This window comes from Triturus cristatus, chromosome 4_1, assembly GCF_964204655.1.
Source record: "Triturus cristatus chromosome 4_1, aTriCri1.1, whole genome shotgun sequence".
Lineage (NCBI taxonomy): Eukaryota > Metazoa > Chordata > Amphibia > Caudata > Salamandridae > Triturus > Triturus cristatus.
This window is the reverse complement of record NC_140585.1, coordinates 922,047,887-922,071,602: the sequence shown is the minus strand read 5'-3', so window position 1 is coordinate 922,071,602 and position 23,716 is coordinate 922,047,887. Positions and strand designations below refer to the sequence as shown.

The 23,716-nt window shown below is 48.4% G+C and overlaps 1 protein-coding gene across 1 annotated transcript in view; it reads left to right on the top strand.

Annotated features, from left to right (window-relative positions):
- Positions 1 to 23,716, top strand: part of LMF2 (lipase maturation factor 2) — a 197,991-nt gene that overhangs the window by 39,141 nt on the left and 135,134 nt on the right. Inside the window, exons 2-4 of the mRNA XM_085653752.1 lie at positions 19,968 to 20,221; positions 21,660 to 21,688; positions 23,303 to 23,499. Coding sequence (XP_085509878.1) covers positions 19,968 to 20,221; positions 21,660 to 21,688; positions 23,303 to 23,499 — 480 coding nt within the window. The remainder of the gene's footprint in view (positions 1 to 19,967; positions 20,222 to 21,659; positions 21,689 to 23,302; positions 23,500 to 23,716) is intronic.

The following is a 23,716-nucleotide window of genomic DNA, read 5'->3' as shown; positions in this document are numbered from 1 at the left end:
AACCCTCCAATGCCTTCTTTGCATAGTCCAGGAAATCCACCCAATTCTGTGTGCCCAGTTTGTGGCTACCCCGGAACTTCTGTCTGTACTTCTCGGGTGTTAGTCCAAACTTCCTCACGAGCGCCACTTTCATGGTGGGGTAGTGGGTCTGCTCATCCTGCTCCAGGGCCAATAATGTATCCCTGCCAGCTGGAGGCATGTATTTATACAATCCCCCTCCCCAATATTTCTCTGGAACCCCATGGACTCTTAATGAGATCTCATAGGCCGCTAGCCACTTGGCGATATCATCACCCGCACTATAACTAGCTACTATGTCTTTTGGCAAATAGGGTTTGGGTTCCCTGGTGATTTCTCTTTCTTCGCTGCCACCATTAGGAACAGTGTGTGCCCCGACCCGTAGGATCTGGAGATCTATCTCCCTGAGCCTCAACTCGTGAGCCATCCTCCGTTCCTCCTTTTCGTTCTCCAGCTTCGCCAAATCCCATGTGAGCTGTCTTTTCTCCCTCCGGTCAGTGAATTCTGCTTCTAATAAGCCGTTGCTAGAGACACTGCTGCCCTTCCTTGAAAATGTTCTGGGTCCCGCTACTAGGTTCCCCACCTCAGGTTGGTACAGACCAGCCCCCTCGCTGTCAGGCTCTCCATCCCTGTCCTCCTTCTCAACCTTACTTTCTCGTCGTGCCTCCCCCCAAGCCCTTAAGCTGGTCTGGAGCTCACCCTTCTTTGCACCTTGGGGACAAAACACCCCCTCTCGCTCACAAAACTCTGAGTTGGGCCACAGTGTAAGTTTCCACATCTTCCAATACAAACTCCATTTTGCCCACTCAGGATGGAAGACAGTTGCTTACAGAAGCTATGCAGGGGGGTACCTTTTGTAATACCTCCTCCCACCACCAGAAGTAAATTTGAAAAAAACAAAACTCAAAATTAGGAAGTCCGCTTGGAGAACTCCCGGTGTAGGCCTATGGACTACCCACAGTTATTGTCGAGTAGACGCAAGCACAGCTCTATCCCACCACTGAACACCAATTTTATGTTGGAAACCGGGCAACCTGGTTAGCAGTCACCAGATTCCCAGCACAACGGTAGCTTGGCTCGAGCGGTTGGGGTACAGGCACCGTGTTAAGCGTACGTCACACCCTCACAATAACCATGCGTTCATCCGTTCCAAAAACGACACTACACCGTAAAAATTATGAAAGAAAGTAGTTTGTCTTTATCTTATTTTCTCTTAGTTGCAGGGTTCATAAAATAAATACAGTACCATAAGATTCTCCTTTAAAAGGGCAGGTCAAATGAATAATACCACAGTGGGGTTTCAATAAATAGGATCAGGTCATAAATAAACACGGAATAAATAGGGGTGCAATAAATACAAATGGCTAATAAATACTGTCAGACAATACATACAATGCAGGAATAAATACAGTCAGACAATAAATGCAGTCAATAAATAAAGCACCTTCAATAACTTAAATAACACAATTAATGACAATTACAGTTCACATCACTTTCCTGAGGTAGTTTGGTTTTACTATGCCCAAGTACAGCTTGTGGTCATTTGGATGACATGGGGGGTGTCCCACCTAGATTGGTCAAGGCTGGGCCTGAACTGAAGTAGAATAAGGGTAACCTAAGGATCTGGCTCTCCCAAAATACACAACCCCTCACAGAGGTCACTGCACCAGTCTCAGTTCACCCCTGGCACTCCCAGGCTGGTTCTAACACCCCTCTAGCCCCTAGAATGGTCTTTTAGGGCTCCACAGGGCCTCAGATGCCCTTTCTACCACTTACTGCCCTTTTCACGATGATCGGCTCCGCTCGGCGCCGTGTCGATGTCGTGAGGCGGCTCTGGCTCGATGTTGCTGGGCAGCTTCGGTTCGGTGTCGCTGGGCGGCTTCGGATCGATGTCGCTGGGCGGCTCCGGCTCGATGTCGCCTTCCGGCGTCGCAGGGTCACGGTCTCCCCGCTTCCGGGTGTCTCCGGAGTGCGACCTCCACTCCCGACCTCCGGCGCGCTTCACCTCAGATTCCGGCGTCTCCGGAGTGCGATCTCCACTCCCGACCTCCGGCGCGCTTCACCTCGATCTCCGGCGACTCCGGAGTGCGATCTCCACTCCCGACCTCCGTTGCGCTTCACCTCAACCTCAGGTGACTCCTTACTCGACCTCCGGTGCCTCTCCACGACCTCTGTCGGCGCCCTCTCTCGACCTCTGACGGCTCCGGGTACGACGTCTGCTTTCTGTCAGCGCCGCTTCTCCACCTCAGGCCTCAGGTCTCCAGTCTTCTCGACGTCAGGACTCCAGGAGGACACCGCTAAACAGGTCAGGAGCTTGCTGGTCGTCTTCTTTAAGGCCTCTTCACAATATTTAGGTCCTTAAGATGGTTTTTCTGGTCTTGGTCCCACACAGGGCTCTAGGCTGGGCTTGGTCAGTAGGGACTAGCATCAAGGGTGGGTTTCTGGACCCCACTCCAAGCACTGGTTTCCACCCCTGCTGCCTTACTCCGACCTCCTTCGGAACTGCTCCTCTCTCCTCTCTAGTCAGATGCCAACTGCCACTCTGAGATGGCCTCCCAACATTCTAAACTGCCTCTCACTGTCACAGGGTTCCAGAATGTTACGGAAGGTTCTAGAAATCTCCAGTGGGTTCTGATGATGTCACAGGTGACAATGGGTGGCCACCATTTTGTGTCTCAGGCCCTCAGACAGAAGTTCCAGGGGTAGGGAAAATGGCTCCCTGACCCTGCATCAACACTAAAAAGTCTGGTGGTTCCCAAAAAGGAAAAATTATAACGGGGTTTGAGGCAAAAGTGGGACAAAATAAATAATGATGAGGAGGGACCACCCAAAGGGCTGACAGGTCTAACAGGGGCATATTTACATGAAAATGGCGCAGCGTGGTGCTTCAAGCAATTTTGCTGCCCCGAGTGGCGTTTTCGAAATGCAGTGATGCAATGTGTAAACAAGAATGAGGCACATCCCTATGCTCACCTCTGCGCTTCCACTGAAAAAAACTGCCTATCGCCAGTGCAGGCACCTTTACGCCATGGTGCAAGGGTGCATGCTTTGCAGGGATGATTGTGTTTGCGCAGGAAGGGACACCTTCCTGCACAAAAACAATAGTTAATGGCTTTTGGCTCTTTCTTTGTGCACTGCAGAATGCAGCACACACAGAGCAAAAAACAAGGAGTAATTAAAGTATTTCTCCTCGTTGGGCCACATTAACGCCTCCTTTTGAAAGGCATTCATTTTTGACACTGCCTCAGATTTACAAATCCTTGTAAATCTGGAGCTTTGTCAAAAGCCATGGGTGTTGCCTGGACTGCCCTCAGCAACACTCGTTGCAAGCCCCTTTGCCGCAGAAAACTGCGTTTTAGAGGGCCTTATTTACAAGTCTGTGTTAAGACACGCAAAGTGACTTAGCACGGCATTGTAAGTATGAGATTACATAGCGCACCACCGGAGCGTCAAAGTGAAGTAAATATGCCCCTATATGTGGTCCAGTAGCACAAGTGCACAAAGATAATAGTGCCTTCCTGAGGATATGAGGAGGACCCTATGCACTATTCACCTCTCAGCAGAGAACCATGGTGACTCAATCTCACGGGGACTTGGTTGGCCTGCAGAGGGGAGCATTGTCACTGCCTCTTCGCAGGCACCGGTGGTGCGTTTGAAGCTACGTTTCACTTCAGTTGTGATTCTCAAACTGTGGGTTGTGAGACATTTTTTGGTGAGCCACGCAAGTCCAAGCAATAAATGAAGATGCCTTGAAATTCTGCATTTATCTTATCACCTTTGCTGCTTTAGGCTATGTCTTTGGAGAAATTGCTGCTTTTTTAACACGGGGACTGGTGTTTGCAAACTCCTCTCACTTTGCAGTCAGAGGAAAAAAAAAGTCAAATAAAATATATGATCTTGCTGGGTACAGGAAAGGCTGCAGGATGTCATTTTTGTAATATAATACATAGTAACGTGTAAATACCTGTAAATGAACTATACACATTCAGTAGTTAGGAAAGCAAAAACAAAGCAAATTTTTAGGTCGAGCCTAGCGGCAGCACGCATACACTGCTCACTCTGCGAGGCATGCTGTAATAGTGTGCTGTGGAAGCTCCGCCCACTCTCCTCCCATATTGTTCATTGGCTGGTGTCATTGTCCTTGGCAAATGCTGGGCTTCCAATTCATTATGAGGCTTGTTAGTCCCTCATTGTTACTGTTTGTCGCCATTTGTTACCGCCCATAAGGAATGGACCTTTTACTTGGCTTGTTGCGTGGGCTGCTTTATCTAGTGAGTGAGCACTATTTTTGTTATTGACACTGATGGGGACAATGGCGGCTGCTTTATTTTGTTGTATTTGCATGTTGAGCACGGTGCCTGCTTCAGGGACACAGAGGTCATTTAAAAAAAAAAAACTTAATACAGAGCGCGACGCCCACTTCATGGACACCACGCTAGGTTTAATTATTTTTTTTATTAACTTTAGTAATGAACGTGGCGCCCGCTTCACCGACACCGCGCTCTGCAATGCTATAGGTGTTGCTTTTGGTATTGTAAATGAGAAAGCCTTTTAATTTTTTTATAAAAGGCATTGCCATTTACAATGCCAATAGCTCAAACTCGCAGTTGCGAGACCTATTGCATTGTAAATGCTTGTTTTTAAAAACTACAACCAAATGATATCTATATACATTTTCAATGATACAATAGAGGAAAATGAATAATGCAAAATCAAAAACGATCAGTATATAAAACAACCTTCCCTTTTTTGGATCTTTATTTCTTTCACCTAGCTCGAATGGTTGCATACCATTATCTGCAGGTTCTAATGAACACGCTTCCTCATGCACAAGTCCTTATTCAATAATAGTATAATCATGTTGTACATTATTAACAATATCGTTCATCGATCAATTTCTGAGATGGCAAACATGCGTTCTCCTGAATTTGTTCCTTTTTGTTAGCAATACAATTGTGTTGTTCATCCCTAACACCATCGTACTGTTCATTTACCGTTATTTGTGAACATTCAAACTCTTGTCTCGAGTGACTACCATAGCATGTCCTATGCTAGTTAAATTCTGTCCTTTCAGATCATTATGCATATTTGTTGCATACAATATTTTATCATCAAAATACATTCCTTTTGTCTTTGCATCTGAGCTCTCACGCTCCTGCCATATCTTCTCGTCCAAGTTTAAGAGCAACAATAGCACTTTTTATTCCACCATCCTCTTTTATACACTAGGACTGAACTAACAGTCATTTTACTACTGTGCAGGATCCATACATTTAGGTTCACCCTTGTGAGCAATGTAGGGTTTGGATATTCATGCCCAGTCACCAATGCTGATCTCTTTGGATTTTGGTTTATTTACTTTATTATAGTAGTATTTACACATGATCTTTTTTTCTTGTACAATATTTCTGGCTTTTTGTATGGTTTTCCCAAATTCTTCTTTGTGTCTTGGATCCAAACACACCTCAATTACTCCTCCCAAGAGAAACAATGGTCCGCAAATTCCTCCCTGTCATCAAATAATGAGGCAAAATCCCTGAAGCAGTGTGTGGAGTGTTGTGGTAATTCCAAAATTTGTTTTTGACATTTTTTTCCACCAGAATGTTATTTGCGAATGCTGATTTAAATACCTTCTTTCAAAAATCTATTGGCCCTTTCCACTTGACCATTAGCTTTTGGACAATAGAGGGGTGACCTCTAAATAGTAATACCACATGACTTCGAAAATTTTGTCATTCTATTATATGCAAATTGTACTCCACTGTCTGGCATTAGTTTTTGGAAAACTTTCAATTTGGAAAACTACGATAAGTTTATTACTTCTTATGTAATTGGATTGCTAACAAATTTATAATATATTCATTTTGAAAAATTGTCAATAAGAACAATTACAAATCTTTCTTTGTCCTAGAATGTTGTATGGTCCAGAAAAATCAATTGATACTTTTCCCATGGTACACTGGGAGCTTCGGACTGATTAGATGGTTCACAAGTCACCTTCCTATGTTTATCAGAACCTACACATATAGCACATGCATCCACAAACCTTTCAATTGCATAGTCCATACCTAGCCACCAATAATGTTGTCTGAGTGTTTTCTTTGTGGAGGTAACACCAAAGTGTTCCTGGTGTGCCAATCTAATCAATCTCTGCCTAATACCTTCCAAAGGAATAAACAAAAGAATTACATTTTCCACTCTCCATTCTCCAGCAACTTGAGCAAAGATTTGCAATTTCGTACATAGATTTCTGCGTGGTGGCTAGCCCATTTCCATGTACTGTTTAATAAGTGAAAATTGGCTATCCTCTGCACTCCATTTAAGCCATTCTGATTCCTATGTACCCCATCACACATGTCAATGCATCAACATCAGCAACCACAAATTCTTGCTAATCTAGTTCTTCTTGTTCCCCCATATCCTTCTGGGGTAATGTACATAAACCTTCTTATGTCGGATGTTTCCCACCAGCTATGTGTTTAATTGCAAAGTTAAACTCCTGTAGTCTGTTAATAAAACTTTATTTGGCTTGTTTAGAACAGCCATAAAATACATTAAACATTTAATTAAATATAAAACATCATAACTGCATAAAAATCCATCATCTCCACATATCCATTACACAAGTTAAAATCTATGACCTGCTAATGCATAACACTTTCCCTCACATTAATGCCTTTCAAAATAAAAGCAGCAACTGTAGTCTAGATATCAATCACACTAGTCTTGATAAAGCATTGTTAGATGTGTCTGCCCATCATAAACACTAAATATTTGTGATTTGTCAGAACAGATTCCTTGCCCCACAAAGTTTTCATTTTTCTACTGCCCATACACAAGCAAGAGCTTTCCTTTCAAAAATATTTTACTGCAATTCAGCTCCTCAAAAAGCTCCAGATGTAAAGCACAATGCGTTTTCTGTGCAAGCTACATTTTTGCTAAAAACTGCACCCAATCCTAATGAACTAGCATCCAATGTGACGTAATTGGCAGAAGGATCGAACGGTTGGTTAGAGGGAAGCTTTAACTATAAGATGTAACCTCAAAAGCCTTCTCTTGTAATACTCTCTCTACAAATTGTTCTCTCTTCTTGAGCAATTCACGCAGTAGTTCAGTAAAAAATACCATACCCCTGAACAAACCTAACAGAACACTCCTAATCCTAAAAATATTTCGGGGTGATTTTGTCATATGGTTTGCTTGCGACCATGGCATCCACTAAATCTGTTTTGGGTTTGATACCTTCCTTAGGAATTATGTACCCCAAATAATCAATTTCCTGTACTAAAAAATTGCATTCATCCATTTCTACTGTCAGCATTTTACTTCCAAGGATTTTCAACACTTTGTCCAACAACTTATTATGTTCATTCATTGTTATATTAAAATGTCATGGATAGCTTGAGCAACTTCCAATCCTTCAACAAGAACACCCATTCATTAGGTCTCGTGAGCCAAAGGCTCGAAGAGACATTTTATATCTGGGCTTTTCAAAGTGCTGCCGTGGCCTAAAGCTACAGTGCACGTGAACGTGCACGCGCGCAGCGCCATGTGTCTTTCCTCCGTAGCGATCGTAATCACGATCACTTTCACTTTCGCGGCCGCGTTTCCAAAACTTGTTTTCCTTATCTTGGAGCATTTCTCGGCAAGTCACCAGGACATAAATGGCAGAGCTACAGAATAACTTCACTCTTCCATCGAAAGTAAGGTCAGGGAGCCCGACTTCCATTAATTTGCTATTTCACACTTCATTACTCCTCGGGATTTCTGCAGAGCTTGAGTTTTCATCGCTGAGGTGAGCCCAATGACTTCAAATAACGGAATTGTTTCTGATACAGGCTTTGCTCTGCACAGCTGCTGTTTTCTTCGGCTGTCCGTCTCTGTTGAAAACGATCACACAATCTTCAAGTCTTTCTGTGAAATATCAATTTGCCACACACGTGCATGCATTAACATATGCTAATTACTTGGAGTGATTTATTGCGCGCGAGTTCTTCGTAATTTCTAGCAACAATCCACTTTTTGTCTCCATTAATGCTGAGCCCGAGTTTCCAATGAGGAATAAGCCAGCAGTTTAATCATAAATCCGTCAGGCATGGGAGGGCAAAGAGGGCTGCCCCGGGGAATGCTAATAAGGCAATACTACTGATGCACACAAAAAGGTTCTTCAAGAATCGTTTCCGTTTTCAGGCACCCTCACTGCATCTTTTCATATTTCAAGTACAGGTCCCAGCCTGATAAACTTTTTTTTGTAGGTATTTTGTTGTATGAACTTTGGATTGGTCCACGTAATCGGAAAGCTGATAACTGCAGTGAAGCAAAATGAATAATTTATCGCGGTGTCTGGACCTGGTCTAATCATTGTTGAACGCTGGAGCTTTGTATCATGCTGTAAGAGGAACTGAACCATCATGAAACCCAATTGGTATAATTTTTTATCGCATCTACTAGCTGATAATTCGACAGCCAGGCACAACTAATTCATTGCGCACTCAAGGCAAGACCATGACTTCAAATCATAAGTGGGTTATGAAATGATAGACACAAAATGAATCAAGAACAAATGGAGAGAGATCTTGTGAGCATTGTCAAACTGTGGGCCCAACCCAAAAAAACACCTTGTTTAATAATAGACAGGGCCTGGTAAACAGGAGGAAAACAGAAGCTGAGGCATACAGGAACAAGCATTGGCATAGCCAATAGGTCTCGCTTTTGGGACCTTATAAGTATTTAGTTATGCAGCACAATATCCTTGTTTACTTTTGTTTTTATGTATGCCGTGGGGTGATGTTATTTGCATAGTGCTATTGCCATTCGTATGACCTTGCAGCGCTGGAGAACCCGAAAATAGAAAATTGGTTATGAGGGTGGGGAGACAATAGTAATATGCTGGCTTAAAAAATATATATATATAATTACTAACGTCCTGGAAATAGCAAACACTCCTAGGCAGTTCAAGATTGAGTAAAGCGAAGTGTAAGCAGGAACAACATAGTTGCCTTAACGCTTTTACACTTATTATTCAGAATCAGTGTTTTTGCCAGAAAAGTTAAGAACATGACTACAGGCACCTGTTACAATGTCCATTTTTAGGTCTCGCTGAGACAGCGAAAGCTGTCTCTTTGAGACATTTTGTAAGTGGGCTTTCAAAAGTGCTACCCACATGGTTTTGCTGGCCTAGGGCTTGAGTGCACGATGGCGTGTACGTGCACAGCTGCTCCTTGCATCCCCCCCTCCCTTCTCACCCAGCCCTTTGATGCTCTGCTCGATTACTTTCACTTTCGGCGCTTTGACCCTTGCATTCCCCCCTCCCTTCTCACCCAGTCCTTTGATGCTCTGCTCGATTCCTTTTCACTGTCCTTAAATCCCTTTGTAAGTCCATCTTGTTTGGGTCACCTTTGCTTCATTAGACCCATCTTTCCCGACTAGGAACCGGTTATTTTTGTCCACTCCCTTTAATTTACTTTAATAATAAACTCTCGCCTTAAGTGAAGCAATTGACTTTTAAATGTCGCCGTAATCTTACAGCCTTGTTCTTAAACAAGAAAACTCCTCTCCTTCCACACGTTTCCCATTCGGCCATCTTTTCTTCAGCAGTAGTTGATAACATTGTGGCCATGTTTTAACCAAAGCATCAGGTTTCTGCAATTTTGTAACGACGTGGTGATGCACATACTTTCTGTATGTTGTACATTCCGCTGCCCCTAATGTGTCCGAGGTTTGTGAGCTGTGATGCATGCTAGCGCGATCCCACAGCATGCGCCTCTTCAGCCCACCTAAAATATACCATCCTCACTCTCCAGGTTAGAATTCGACACTTCAAAAACAAACGTGTAGCAACGATCTTCTATTAATAATGCTATAATGGCAGCGCTTCTATGCATTCCATCGTAAATGTTCTGTGGAAAGTATTTTTATTTTATCATTTTGCAGTGGTTCCGGTAGGTCGGCAGTCATTGATTCCTTGTTTGTGTACCTCTGCCCAGGGGCGTTTCTTCAATTGGTGCAGCAGGTGCAGTGGCACCAGGGCCCACGAACGCTGATAATTCATGTATTTAATATAACTGTAGCATATTGAGGAGGTTGGGGGGTCATTTACTTACTTGCCCTGGGGTCCATGACACTGAATAGGCTGGTGTTTCGCCACGTAATTTCATTGGTCAGTGTTTAGCATTCGAGGTTGTACTCCTGAGTGACGTGACATAGAATGTAAGATTGATTGTGCCAGGGCATGAAAAGGAAATGCTGCTCAGGGCGCCAATTGTGTAAGGCGTCTAGACCTCACATATGCTCTTCCCTCTGTTTTTCTCTCTGGTCTCACATGTGCTATTCCCTCTGTATTTTCACTCTGCCATCACATGTGCTTTTCCCTCTCTATTTTTCTCTCTTTCCTCACACATGCTATTCCCTCTGTATTTGTCTCTCTTCCCTCACATGTACTCTTCCCTCTGCATTTTTTCTCTATGCTCTCACATGTGCTCTTCGCTCTGTATTTTTTTTCTCTGCCCTTGTATGTGGTGTTCTCTCTATATTTTTCTCTATGCTCTCACATGCTCTCTTCCCTCTGTTTTTATCTCCGGTCTAACATGCGCCCTACCCTCTGTATTTTTTTCGCTTTGCTCTCACATGCGCTCTTCCCTCTCTATTTTTCTCGCCTCCCTCACATGGACTCTTCCCTCTGTATTTTTCTCTCTGCCCTCACATACTCTTCCCTGTATGTTTTCCTCTTTGCCCTCAAGTGCACTCTTCCCTCTGATCACATGCATACACAACTATGCACACATACAAACACACACATGCATTTACACACACATATGAACATATACAAACCCACACAGACATGCATAAACATATGCATATACATGCACACCAACACACCAACCCCACATACACATATAAACAAGCACGCACACCAACATACTCAAACACATATGCATACACACAAACATGCATACACAGACATAGGTATACACACAAACATGTGTACACATCCACGAAGACAAATGAACACAATGACACCCATACTTGCACACCAACACACACATGCATACACAAACATATACACATACAAACACACACACACACATGCATGCATACACACAGATATATACATATAGACACACACACTATGCACACACACGCATCTCCCATACTGTCTCAGGGGAAGAGTTGGTGTCAGCTGTCTCCTAGAGGGAGATCTCGCATGAGACAGTAAGACTCAGAGACATGTGGCGGTGGGGAGAGACAGACATGCCTCCCTTTCATTGTGTTGTTGCAAGATGGGGACTATCTTCTGCCACTGGTGCATTCAGATAAGCGGCAGGAAGTTCGTCGGACACATGCACTGGTTTCAATTTCGAGAAAGTGGGGTGAACGTTTCACAGAACGGGAGTGTGTGTCAACACGTGTTTCTCCTTCACGGCAAGGCCAATCAGTACATTTTGTTTAACCGTGTGGTCATGAATCCTTTAATTGCATAAGTGAGCGGGTATGGATGTAAACAAAAATGTAACATTAATACCACATTTTCTGTCACTCTTGTGAACAGGTTTGCTGTGAATGTATGAATGAGAATGGCGTTTTAGAATACATTGCATGGAAAAGGGTCAACATGGTGTATACGTGTTTTTGGGTGTTTATTTTTTATTTATTTTTTTATAACATGGTTAACGTCATGATATACCGGATTCGGATGCTTCATTGCAGATCAGTTGTTTGGCCCGTGGTTATTTACGAGTTTGGAAAATACTTTTGTATTGTTTCGATTCTTTTTGTCTCTGCCCTATCTATTGGCTGCGTCCTTACTCTCTCCCATCTTCTCTCTCCACCTCTTTGCTACATGTTCTCTCGTAATGTTTTCATTTTCCCCAACTCTCCTCTTTACTCTCTCTAATTCTTTTTTTGCTCCTTTTCTGTCTCTGTCCCTTCTCTCCTCTTTCTCTCCCCACCTGTCCCTTCTCTAACCCCACTCCTCTTCCTCTGCCCGCCCCCCCATCCCTCTCTCTCGCAGTACTGCAGCATAGGCAGCACCAGGTCTCTGATGCCTTCTCAGTGATGGCCCTGGGGGTGGAGGAGGTTAGTCAGCCCCCCAAGTGAATCCCATTATCAACAGATAGTGAACCTCTATTTACCAACAAGTAGGGAGCGGTCTCGGGTGACGGCTGATGCGAACAGTGATCTGCTCTCTGCCCCGGCAGGGCCTGTGGGGTGGGGGCGTTACCTTACACTAGGAGAGGAAGTAAAAGTGATATCCTCCCCTCCCCCCCCAGTCCACCACTGTCTCTCCTCATCCTCCACCCCTCTCTCTCTCCTCCACTTCTGAATCCCTTCCACCTCGGTCTCTCCTTACCCTCCACCTTGGTCTCTCCTCACCCTCCACCTTGGTCTCTCCTCACCCTCCACCTCGGTCTCTCCTCACCCTCCACCTCGGTCTCTCCTCACCCTCCACCTCGGTCTCTCCTCACCCTCCACCTCGGTCTCTCCTCACCCTCCACCTCGGTCTCTCCTCACCCTCCACCTCGGTCTCTCCTCACCCTCCACCTCGGTCTCTCCTCACCCTCCACCTCGGTCTCTCCTCACCCTCCACCTCGGTCTCTCCTCACCCTCCACCTCGGTCTCTCCTCACCCTCCACCTCGGTCTCTCCTCACCCTCCACCTCGGTCTCTCCTCACCCTCCACCTCGGTCTCTCCTCACCCTCCACCTCAGTCTCTCCTCACCCTCCACCTCAGTCTCTCCTCACCCTCCGCCTCAGTCTCTCCTCACCCTCCGCCTCAGTCTCTCCTCACCCTCCGCCTCCGTCTCTCCTCACCCTCCGCCTCTCCTCACCCTCCGCCTCAGTCTCTCCTCACCCTCCGCCTCAGTCTCTCCTCACCCTCCGCCTCAGTCTCTCCTCACCCTCCGCCTCAGTCTCTCCTCACCCTCCACCTCACCCTCCACACGTCTCTCTCCTCACCCTCCACACGTCTCTCCTCACCTTCCACACGTCTCTCCCCTCACCCTCCACACGTGTCTCTCCTCACCCTCCACACGTGTCTCTCCTCACCCTCCACACGTGTCTCTCCTCACCCTCCACACGTGTCTCTCCTCACCCTCCACACGTGTCTCTCCTCACCCTCCACACGTGTCTCTCCTCACCCTCCACACGTGTCTCTCCTCACCCTCCACACGTGTCTCTCCTCACCCTCCACACGTGTCTCTCCTCACCCTCCACACGTGTCTCTCCTCACCCTCCACACGTGTCTCTCCTCACCCTCCACACGTGTCTCTCCTCACCCTCCACACGTGTCTCTCCTCACCCTCCACACGTGTCTCTCCTCACCCTCCACACGTGTCTCTCCTCACCCTCCACACGTGTCTCTCCTCACCCTCCACACGTGTCTCTCCTCACCCTCCACGTGTCTCTCCTCACCCTCCACGTGTCTCTCCTCACCCTCCACATGTCTCTCCTCACCCTCCACGTGTCTCTCCTCACCCTCCACATGTCTCTCCTCACCCTCCACATGTCTCTCCTCACCCTCCACACGTCTCTCCTCACCCTCCACACGTCTCTCCTCACCCTCCACACGTCTCTCTCCTCACCCTCCACACGTCTCTCCTCACCCTCCACACGTCTCTCCTCACCCTCCACACGTCTCTCTCCTCACCCTCCACACGTCTCTCTCCTCACCCTCCACACGTCTCTCTCCTCACCCTCCACACGTCTCTCTCCTCACCCTCCACACGTCTCTCTCCTCACCCTCCACACGTCTCTCTCCTCACCCTCCACACGTGTCTCTCCTCACCCTCCACACGTCTCTCTCCTCACCCTCCACACGTGTCTCTCCTCACCCTCCACACGTGTCTCTCCTCACCCTCCACACGTGTCTCTCCTCACCCTCCACACGTGTCTCTCCTCACCCTCCACACGTGTCTCTCCTCACCCTCCACACGTCTCTCCTCACCCTCCACACGTGTCTCTCCTCACCCTCCACACGTGTCTCTCCTCACCCTCCACACGTGCGTCTCTCCTCACCCTCCACACGTGCGTCTCTCCTCACCCTCCACACGTGCGTCTCTCCTCACCCTCCACACGTGCGTCTCTCCTCACCCTCCACACGTGCGTCTCTCCTCACCCTCCACACGTGCGTCTCTCCTCACCCTCCACACGTGCGTCTCTCCTCACCCTCCACACGTGCGTCTCTCCTCACCCTCCACACGTGCGTCTCTCCACACGCGCGTCTCTCCACACGCGCGTCTCTCCACACGCGCGTCTCTCCACACGCGCGTCTCTCCACACGCGCGTCTCTCCACACGCGCGTCTCTCCACACGCGCGTCTCTCCACACGCGCGTCTCTCCACACGCGCGTCTCTCCACACGCGCGTCTCTCCACACGCGCGTCTCTCCACACGCGCGTCTCTCCACACGCGCGTCTCTCCACACGCGCGTCTCTCCACACGCGCGTCTCTCCACACGCGCGTCTCTCCACACGCGCGTCTCTCCACACGCGCGTCTCTCCACACGCGCGTCTCTCCACACGCGCGTCTCTCCACACGCGCGTCTCTCCACACGCGCGTCTCTCCACACGCGCGTCTCTCCACACGCGCGTCTCTCCACACGCGCGTCTCTCCACACGCGCGTCTCTCCACACGCGCGTCTCTCCACACGCGCGTCTCTCCACACGCGCGTCTCTCCACACGCGCGTCTCTCCACACGCGCGTCTCTCCACACGCGCGTCTCTCCACACGCGCGTCTCTCCACACGCGCGTCTCTCCACACGCGCGTCTCTCCACACGCGCGTCTCTCCACACGCGCGTCTCTCCACACGCGCGTCTCTCCACACGCGCGTCTCTCCACACGCGCGTCTCTCCACACGCGCGTCTCTCCACACGCGCGTCTCTCCACACGCGCGTCTCTCCACACGCGCGTCTCTCCACACGCGCGTCTCTCCACACGCGCGTCTCTCCACACGCGCGTCTCTCCACACGCGCGTCTCTCCACACGCGCGTCTCTCCACACGCGCGTCTCTCCACACGCGCGTCTCTCCACACGCGCGTCTCTCCACACGCGCGTCTCTCCACACGCGCGTCTCTCCACACGCGCGTCTCTCCACACGCGCGTCTCTCCACACGCGCGTCTCTCCACACGCGCGTCTCTCCACACGCGCGTCTCTCCACACGCGCGTCTCTCCACACGCGCGTCTCTCCACACGCGCGTCTCTCCACACGCGCGTCTCTCCACACGCGCGTCTCTCCACACGCGCGCCTCTCCACACGCGCGTCTCTCCACACGCGCGCCTCTCCACACGCGCGCCTCTCCACACGCGCGCCTCTCCACACGCGCGCCTCTCCACACGCGCGCCTCTCCACACGCGCGCCTCTCCACACGCGCGCCTCTCCACACGCGCGCCTCTCCACACGCGCGCCTCTCCACACGCGCGCCTCTCCACACGCGCGCCTCTCCACACGCGCGCCTCTCCACACGCGCGCCTCTCCACACGCGCGCCTCTCCACACGCGCGCCTCTCCACACGCGCGCCTCTCCACACGCGCGCCTCTCCACACGCGCGCCTCTCCACACGCGCGCCTCTCCACACGCGCGCCTCTCCACACGCGCGCCTCTCCACACGCGCGCCTCTCCACACGCGCGCCTCTCCACACGCGCGTCTCTCCACACGCGCGTCTCTCCACACGCGTCTCTCCACACGCGTCTCTCCACACGCGTCTCTCCACACGCGTCTCTCCACACGCGTCTCTCCACACGCGTCTCTCCACACGCGTCTCTCCACACGCGTCTCTCCACACCCTCCACACGCGTCTCTCCACACGCGTCTCTCCACACGCGTCTCTCCACACGCGTCTCTCCACACGCGTCTCTCCACACGCGTCTCTCCACACCCTCCACACGCGTCTCTCCACACCCTCCACACGCGTCTCTCCACACGCGTCTCTCCACACCCTCCACACGCGTCTCTCCACACGCGTCTCTCCACACCCTCCACACGCGTCTCTCCACACGCGTCTCTCCACACCCTCCACACGCGTCTCTCCACACGCGTCTCTCCACACCCTCCACACGCGTCTCTCCACACGCGTCTCTCCACACCCTCCACACGCGTCTCTCCACACGCGTCTCTCCACACCCTCCACACGCGTCTCTCCACGCGTCCCTCCTCACCCTCCACACGCGTCTCTCCACACGCGTCTCTCCACACGCGTCTCTCCACACGCGTCTCTCCACACGCGTCTCTCCACACGCGTCTCTCCACACGCGTCTCTCCACACGCGTCTCTCCACACGCGTCTCTCTACACGCGTCTCTCCACACGCGTCCCTCCTCACCCTCCACACGCGTCTCTCCACACGCGTCTCTCCACACCCTCCACACGCGTCTCTCCACACGCGTCTCTCCACACCCTCCACACGCGTCTCTCCACGCGTCCCTCCTCACCCTCCACACGCGTCTCTCCACACGCGTCCCTCCTCACCCTCCACACGCGTCTCTCCACACGCGTCTCTCCACACGCGTCTCTCCACACGCGTCTCTCCACACGCGTCTCTCCACACGCGTCCCTCCCCACCCTCCACACGCGTCTCTCCACACGCGTCTCTCCACACGCGTCCCTCCTCACCCTCCACACGCGTCTCTCCACACGCGTCTCTCCACACGCGTCTCTCCACACGCGTCTCTCCACACGCGTCTCTCCACACGCGTCCCTCCTCACCCTCCACACGCGTCTCTCCACACGCGTCTCTCCACACGCGTCTCTCCACACGCGTCTCTCCACACGCGTCTCTCCACACGCGTCTCTCCACACGCGTCTCTCCACACGCGTCTCTCCACACGCGTCTCTCCACACGCGTCTCTCCACACGCGTCTCTCCACACGCGTCTCTCCACACGCGTCTCTCCACACGCGTCTCTCCACACGCGTCTCTCCACACGCGTCTCTCCACACGCGTCTCTCCACACGCGTCTCTCCACACGCGTCCCTCCTCACCCTCCACACGCGTCTCTCCACACGCGTCTCTCCACACGCGTCTCTCCACACGCGTCTCTCCACACGCGTCTCTCCACACGCGTCTCTCCACACGCGTCTCTCCACACGCGTCTCTCCACACGCGTCTCTCCACACGCGTCTCTCCACACGCGTCTCTCCACACGCGTCTCTCCACACGCGTCTCTCCACACGCGTCTCTCCACACGCGTCTCTCCACACGCGTCTCTCCACACGCGTCTCTCCACCTCACCCTCCACACGCGTCTCTCCACACGCGTCTCTCCACCTCACCCTCCACACGCGTCTCTCCACACGCGTCCCTCCTCACCCTCCACACGCGTCTCTCCACACGCGTCTCTCCTCACCCTCCACACGCGTCTCTCCACACGCGTCTCTCCACACGCGTCTCTCCACACGCGTCTCTCCACACGCGTCTCTCCACACGCGTCTCTCCACACGCGTCTCTCCACACGCGTCCCTCCTCACCCTCCACACGCGTCTCTCCACACGCGTCTCTCCACACGCGTCTCTCCACACGCGTCTCTCCACACGCGTCCCTCCTCACCCTCCACACGCGTCTCTCCACACGCGTCTCTCCACACGCGTCCCTCCTCACCCTCCACACGCGTCTCTCCACACGCGTCCCTCCTCACCCTCCACACGCGTCTCTCCTCCTCACCCTCCACACGCCGCACACTGCTGCACGCCGCCGCACGCCGCCGCACACTGCTTTTATGCGAGTTTATGCTACTGACATTGTAAATGACAATGCCTTTTATTTGTTTTAAAACCAAAACATAAATAAAAGGCATTGTAATTTTACAATGCTAATAGCTCAAACTCTTATAAACGCGAGACCTATTGCATTGCAAATGCTTGTTTTTGAAAGACACTGGCAATAGAGGCCAGACCAAATGGCAACCTCCAATACCGAAAAGCCCCAAATGGTGTGATGAAAGTTGAGATCTATGGACTCTTCAGCCAATACAACCTGATGATATGCTGATTTGAGATAGAGATTAGAGAAGTATTTTACTCCATTTACAGCTGCCAATAACTCTTGTATCCCAGGTAACGGATGACAATTTCCTTGTTCTAATATTTCAAATCCGCCCAGAGGCATAAATCTCCAGTGTTTTGTTTTTGTTTTGCAATAACCACAGCTGAAACCCATTCAGAACTGTCTGGTTCAATTATGCCTTCACTACTCTATCAAATCAATTTAAAAATATGGGCGGAGAGTTAGGTGGGGCTTCAAAGCCATACTGCGTGCCTCGCAGCAGCACAGGCGCTGCCCATGCTCGACCTAAAAATGGCTTTTATCAGTTCCCGTAGCCGAATTACGGTGTCTATCTGCTCTTGTGTGGAACTTTTTGCTTTTTTTGACTTTCCCTGGCTGCACACATTGAAACAGGTGAGCTACATTCCTTATCTTTTCATTGTGACGCCACCGAGGAGTAGTCATTTGATCTTGCTCTACATTTTATGAGGACTTCAGTTCTTGAACACTATTTTCTATGACTTTATATTAGTGTACCTGCACGAGCCGTGTGAAAATCTTACATCCCCCACAGAGATATTGGAAGAACTGGACAACATTGCCATCTACTGGTTATTTTTTTTTTATTGAATGTAAAAATTGCTCTGGTACATATTTTCCATTCAGGTTTTATGCTGCTCTTGTACTGAAACGAGAACCCGTAGTGAACTCGGATATCTTTGTTTTTCCGTGTTGCCTGCTCAAAACCGCTTATTATTAATCACATAGGAGAAACTTTATGCATTTACCAATTCCTGTTCATAGTGCTAATAGTAGTTAGTTAATTTATGACCACAAATGCTACTTTAATTCTGGTGTGCAGGTCTGGCTGATGTTGTACATGCCTGAAACCAATGGTGCTCTTACATTCGTACAATTCTGTTTCTCCGAGAAGTGTGATGGAGAGTTCAGACTCTGAGTAGTCCTTGTGTTCAGGAAACGTGAAGCACAGGGAGGAACTGCTAGTAATCCAAAAGCAACAGTGTACCTTAAATGCTTATACAACAGCGGGGTCGACCACATATCCTTCTAACATGACACGTCCGATTTTATTTTAACATATATTTGTATATCCCATTTCAATATTGGGTTTACATTGGAGCAGTATGGCCAAGATATTAAAACAAAAAATGTGTCTTGTCTGTTGTTTTAATTCCTATGTACACGGTCAGTTTCCAGGTGTTAGAAAAGTTCTCTCTTGTATCTACAATCATGCACTATAGGTAGAAGCTCAGGAAGGTAGGCCCAAGGAAGGTCCCAAAAGGGCAACCACTGCAGTTCCTAATTGGAAAACACCTTTCATGTGAGACTTGCTGTCAAATGGGGATGCTTCACAGTCCTGATCACTCTGGTGTCAATGTGAAAACACACAAAATGTATTTATTACTCGAATGCATATTTAACTTTCCAAGTATTTTTTTTAGGGCTGGCATTAGCCAGGACCATATGAATTTACTACAGTCCTATGTATTATCTACACTATAGTAATTTAAGGGGGTTTTCAGCAATCCCTCTCTCAATCAGTTGGTCTGCTTAGTGTATCTATCTAAGTTTTCTTCTGCCCACCACAGCATGAGACCATGTCTCAGCCCACTTCAGCCATTGGCTAACTGCACTGTGAGTAATGGTATTCTGGAACTACTATAGCAATGTGTGATTTTTGAGCCCAAAAGTATTTTCGCTTTTGGCCAAAGCTGTTTTTTTTTTGTTGTTTTTATTGGTGGGGGGTGTTATGGATGGTCCAGTAACTTAAACAAGTAACATTTTACGCAAAGCCGTATTAAACAAAACAACACTTTACAAAGTCAAAGGCTAAAAGACAACGGTAGCCGTATTTCTTCCAGTGCTTTTTGCTCCAGGCAAACTACGAGTGTCAATCATTTGCATTATTCGGCATTATGTGAGTTGGCTCTAAACTGTCTTGTTTCCTCTTGCAGGACTTTATGGCAGAGAAGGCATACTGCCAGCGAGGAAGATGCTGAAGTACACAGGCAAGAGCATCCTGGAACAGATGAAGGAGACTCCAACTCTGCTGCTGCTAGGCCCTAGCTTGGGGTTGGACACGGAACAGGGCATGGAGCTTATCTGCCTTCTAGGGGTGCTGTTGTCTATGGGTGCCATGCTGCTGGAGCCTCTGAGGGACAGCTTGGTGTTTCTGCTGCTGTGGGTGCTGTATTTATCCCTGTACCAGGTGTGTTGGATTCAAAATGTAGAAGTCTGCAAGATAAGTACCAAAGGATGGATTGAAGCTCCCACCACCTTTCTTCATCCTCCGAATACCCCTGTTCCTTCTTTACCATAGCCCCTTTTATGGTAATACCCAGGCCTAACCGCCCTGTCCGGCCATTGAAATACTGCCACGTGATTGTCCCAGTAGTAGGCCCCACATTCAGCTCTGCTGGTACACGCCATTCCAGAATGGTAGCTTCCTCTTCCTGTCTCGGTAGGTACAAAACTCAAGCTTGTATTTACTTTCCGCTAATATTGTACAGTCCCACTTGCCCCGCACCACTCTGTGGAATTGTGGCAGCTCCTTGCCTCCTTTACAGCTGTAGAATCTGCATCAGTCCAGTAATGTTAGTAGCATGCACCCCATCCAGTGCACGTCATTTGTTACCTGCAATTGCACTGCCTCTAGAAAACTAACATATATATATATATTTTTTTGCCAGTTGTCTCCCATCTCACACAGCACCCCGATATTCCTGTATTAGAACCATGCTCGACTATCAGTGCACCACAGTCCCGACCTGTTGTGTCAATAAACCTCACTTGTGAGTTCCAGCGCAGGCACTATTTAAGTCTAAGGACCTTTGTTAAAGACTGGCCATGCCACTTACTTCTGGCCTTCAGGGCTCCATGCTGTTCTGATGTACAGAACTATAGTTAGTGGCCTGTAATCTTGACCTGTTGTACTCATAGTCTTGGGGTGTTGTGGTCATATACATTTTTGGCCCCACCATTCACACCTCCAGTATGAAACACGAATTTGAACCTATTGAAATTGCAGCCTACTTTAATATGCGTTCTAAAAATACCCATTACCTATGGTTACTATATTTTGAGATGCACAAATTCGAACAGGTCAGACATAAGAGTAGGACTAAAGTCTTTCGCCATACCTTTATATCTGGCTAGACCATTCCTACGTAGCCGTGTGTGTGTGTGTGTGTGTGTATGTATGTATGTATGTATATACTAGGGTTTGTAAATATGTGCATATAACAAACACACACTTACAAGGGCATAGATATATGCACATTAGAAATGGCAGGATCTTCACCCTGCTCCCCTCTGCCCACCCCACTCCACTTTGTCTCTCAGCTGGGAGCATGCCCTCCCGTGTTGCCAGCAGAAACCGATACATTACTTAAATTATTTAAAACTTTAGTGACTCTTGTGGAAAGGAGAGCGTACCTTTTTAATTCTGCTTGCATGATGACCTGACATTCTCCCAAAAACCAGGACCTCTATTTAAATTTCAACAAAGTCATCTGGACTGTCCGGGGAGACTGATACATTTTCCCTGGAGTAGCTAGTTTTTTTTTACCTCCTTTCAGTATGTGTTTACAGTATTGGGAGCTGAATAATGGTCTGCGTCCATGTTCATTTTCTGTCTTTCTTTGCAGGTTGGACAGGTGTTCCTGTATTTCCAGTGGTAAGCTGCAGGTTTCCCATTTTACTTAAGATCTTATTGCCCAGATGTTTAGAGTGGTTTACGTGCCCATCATTATCCAGATATAATTTTTTATATTTTCCACGGGGGTTTGCCTCATTATGCAAATTACACTGAGGACGGCAGTGATGAATGATTCACCTCTTTAACTTTACCTGCCTCCACTCTCCTTGCACTTCTGCTTATTCGACTGGTTTGCCAGACATTTCTGCGATGTTTGTATGTGTTGATGGCTCAGCTTTGCCACAGTGTATGTTCGTACCACTCTCGCCTGCTTCACATAGTTGGGTAGACAAAAATGTAATGCCAGTTTATTTCGTATTTGTTTTGAGCTGCTTGTTTATGATTTTCAACTGAATGAATCCAAGCTCATGTTCTCCATATTGTCGTAGCTTTTGTGTCAGTGGGAAAGCTAGGGTGGAAAGTCTTCCTGGTATTAGTCAATGGAGACACATTCTGATGGAAGCAGAGGATGTGCTAAATGTATAGCTCGGTCAGTCCTGACTGCTCCTGGTGGATCTCCCTTGACACATAAGGCAGTACAGGTGTATCAATTACCCTTCCTTCACAGCACAAAAAACATATAGGTAGTGTCCCACTGTTGAACTTGCCTGAGGAAGTTAGCATTAGCAATGCAACACTACCAGGCATTTAAGTGGGTTCCCTCTGCCCATTTCTTCAGGGGAGCAGAGCAAAGAAATCTGGGATAGTATTTTACGAGGTTTTATTTGAAGATCAACTAAAGAAAAGTGTATTTAAAAATATAAAAGCAGCTGTCAAAAGAAGTGTTTATTTTGCATAAGTGATATAAAAGCAAACAGCAAGATACAATATATGAATGTCCTTCTTATAGTGGTTCTTAAAACTATTATGAGAGAGTGCCCATGAGAATTCTGACAGCAATACACATATAGTTCCATGAATCCTCTGTTAAAACACTACACCTTTGCGTATATGAGTAGAAAGCTCACTATGAGAACACAAATTACATACTAGAATGAGGTTAAATGCATAAGTGTAATTGGGGGTTGTGGATTAGAAATAACAGAATGGGGCTGTAGGTCATAGAATAATGGTGGGCATTTATATGACATAGGGGGAACCTAAGCAAATAATTCAAAATATGATAGCTGGCTATTGTCGGCTCAAGATTTGGCAAGTCATTTATGTCTGCGATGGAAGCAGCGGCTGATTATCCATGCATGTGGTGGCCTTCACTAATGGGAATAGAGGCAGGTTGTCTGTGGATGGCGTCAAAGGCATTTCTTAGTATCTTCAGTTTATGAGGAGACCTGCAAGTCTGATATAATAAAAGGGTAGTTTTTGCTTTGTGGCTGTCAGTTATTTCGTTATAATTCTTGGGGTTGTGGAGAACTTGACTTTCTTTTATGCACCTTATTAGGACAGGGCAGGAGTGGTCTGACCAGATTGATGTACTGTGTTCCTTTTCCCCTTGGTGAACTGACATTGCTCTCTGAGATCCACTTGTAGTTTTTAAAGTCTTTCTCCCAAAGTGTATTATTGGGTGCTAAGTGGGGAATGCCTTGGGCCAACTTACAGTGTTCTCTTTTTTTTTTTTCTGCTCTGGAACTCTAGGGACAGCCTGCTACTCGAGACTGGCTTCCTTGCAATCCTCATCGCCCCATTCCACCTGCTGAAGTGGCGCACCACCCAATCCAGGCCACACGACAACATAACATTTTGGCTCTCCCGCTGGCTTCTCTTTCGACTCATGTTCGCCTCTGGGGTAGTGAAACTGACAAGTCGCTGCCCCACCTGGTGGGGACTGACAGGTGAGGAGTTCCTGGTTGTGCTCTGGGAGGGGAGATGGAAAAAGTGTGGGTAGGATAGGGTGTGGGGAATCCAGAGTTTTGGTTGCAGGTGGATGTGGTAGATAAGCATCATAATGGAGAATCTTTGCAGTTTTCATGGAGCAGGAGACCGTGAAGGAGGGTTTATGGGTCTAGAGTGGGGATTATCTTGTAAGGATGGAAGAGTGGGTTATCCCTT